The sequence below is a fragment of the Penaeus japonicus genome, unplaced genomic scaffold (genome assembly GCF_977035675.1).
Source record: "Penaeus japonicus unplaced genomic scaffold, GWHDUDI00000001_assembly GWHDUDI00000033, whole genome shotgun sequence".
Lineage (NCBI taxonomy): Eukaryota > Metazoa > Arthropoda > Malacostraca > Decapoda > Penaeidae > Penaeus > Penaeus japonicus.
Window position 1 is genome coordinate 1,215,412 of NW_028234435.1, and position 2,229 is coordinate 1,217,640.

The 2,229-nt window shown below is 53.0% G+C and overlaps 1 protein-coding gene across 1 annotated transcript in view; it reads right to left on the reverse strand.

The window, feature by feature from the left end:
- Window positions 1–565: 565 nt before the first annotated feature.
- The window catches only part of LOC122249336 (uncharacterized), a 26,561-nt gene continuing 24,897 nt past the window's right edge, over window positions 566–2,229 (reverse strand). Inside the window, exon 4 of the mRNA XM_043010104.2 lies at window positions 566–1,881. Coding sequence (XP_042866038.2) covers window positions 774–1,881 — 1,108 coding nt within the window. The 3' untranslated portion in view covers window positions 566–773. The remainder of the gene's footprint in view (window positions 1,882–2,229) is intronic.

Here is a 2,229-nt window from a genome sequence, read left to right on the forward strand (position 1 = left end):
TAGATATATATATATATATATATATATATATATATATATCTATATATACAATATATTTTATATTATATATATTTATATATATATATATATGATATATATATATTATATACATATATCATATATATATATATATATATATATATATATATAGATATAGATATATAGATATATATATAAACTTCTCAGTGTGTGTGTTTGTGTGACTTTTTCTCTCCCCCCCCTCTCTCTCTCTCTCGCTCGGTCTCTTTCGATCTATTTCAATCTCTTCCCCTCTCTCTCTTTCTTTCTCTGTCTCTCTTTGTCTCTGTCTGTCTGTATCTCTCTCTCTCGCTTTCTTTCTCTCTTATTGTCTCTCTTATCCCCCTGTCTCCCCCACCCTCTCTCTCTCCCTCCCTCCCTCCCTCTCTCTCTCTCTCTCATTCTCTGTATATATATGTATATATCTATATCTATCTATCTATCTATCAGTCAATCAATCAATCAGTCTCTCTCTCTCTCTCTCTCTAAACATGCATTTTTGTACTGTATATGTGGAATGCATAGGTGGATAATAAAGAAAGGAATACCAAAAATACTATATTTGCTACCGTGGACACTGGGGTCTACGACGCGGTGCGACATGCGTCTGCAATGTCTGGCGTTTCCGTGACATGACTATGATAAAAAACATCTTTGTGATCAATAAATAACGGCATTTACAAGAGGCTGAAGTGAGTGAGGCGAGGCAGCCGGGTCACGCGAAGGGCGGCGTGGGAGGGAGGCACGTCGCATGACTAGGAGACGGAGCGCGCCCGCGGCTGGAGGTTGAGGGCGAGATTCAAGGGCGTGAGGGCACAAGAACCGCCCATCCCCACCGCCGCCGCCGCCCCCGGAGCGGAAACAGTCGGCCGCCCCAGAGTGTCCAAGACGTTCTCCTTCTCGGGTTTCGTTACTTCGCTTTTGTCTGCTTCCCTCGGGTCCTGTCGGGGTTTGAGGGACAAGTCCAGGATGTCTTGGTCCTCTCCAGCGTCGGGCTGAGACGCGGCACTGGATCGCACCGACAGGTCCATCGGCACGTCCGACGGAGGCGCTGTGGCCTTCGTGGCTGCACCGACAGGCGCGGCCAGCGTCGAATCTTTCCTCACAGACACAGACACCGCGACGGAAACGTCGGAGCGGCGCTGCAGCGGCGGGGGCGCCAGGCGACGGTGCGCCTCGTCGGCTCTGTTCCTCTCCTCCAGAAGTCGCAGCCTCTTGGCCAGCGGGAGCGGCGCCAGGCACTCAGCTGGCCGTTTGGCCGGTGGCCTGAGGTGGCCAGGGCCTGCTGGCGGACTGTGGGCGCGGCTCACCCTCAGGCTCACTTCGGGGGATCGTCTGATGGTGGGGGCGTCGAGCGGGAGCTCGTAGGAGGGGGCGTAGCAGGCGGTGTGGGGAGCGAAGTAAGGGTAGAGGGAGTAGGGAGGGGGAGTGCCACCGCCGAGGGGAAACTGCGAGATCAGGAGGGGGCTGAGAGGGGCTCCGGAGTACGAGGAGGAGGGGGAGGAGGAGGAGGAGGAGGCCGGCGAAGGGGGAGGGGGAGGAAGGACGCTGAGCCTCGGGTAGAGCGGGGACAGGTAGGGCAGGTGGCGTCCGCTCCCTTCGTGGTACAGCGACGCCTCGAGGGAGTTGTCGGACGCGTGTGAATCGGGGCTGCTCAGAGCAGGCGAGGTCCGGGCGGGGGGCGGCGACCCTCGAGGCACTTCCGGCGGGCCGCACACGTCGATGGTGTCGCCGTCGTCGTCGCTAAGACCAGGCCCGCTCCAGCACTCGGAGCCGCCGGAGCCACCCAGCTCGCCCGCCGCGGACGCTCGCCGGTCCTCCAGCAGGCAGTGGATCTTGAACCAGTTGGAGCGACGCCCGTACCTGGGAGGAGACGCGGTTAGATAGGGTGCCATGGGGGGAAAGTGCCGCAGGGGTCATGCATGTATGTTCATGGTGCTGCAGGGGTTTGGTGTCACAGGAGTGTATCATCATCCTTTGTTACACATGGCGTTTTAGTGTCTGATTATCTATCCTTACATCAAAATATAATTTTCTTTAGTTATATGATTAAAGTAATATTGAGAAGAAAGAAAAGAAAAGTGTGTGAGAACAAAAACAGAAAAAGCAGAAAATAGTAAAAGAGAAAGACAAAATATAGGAAAAGGAGATATGAAGATAATATATGAAGAGAACACACACACAGAGAGAGAGAGAGAGAGAGAGAGAGAG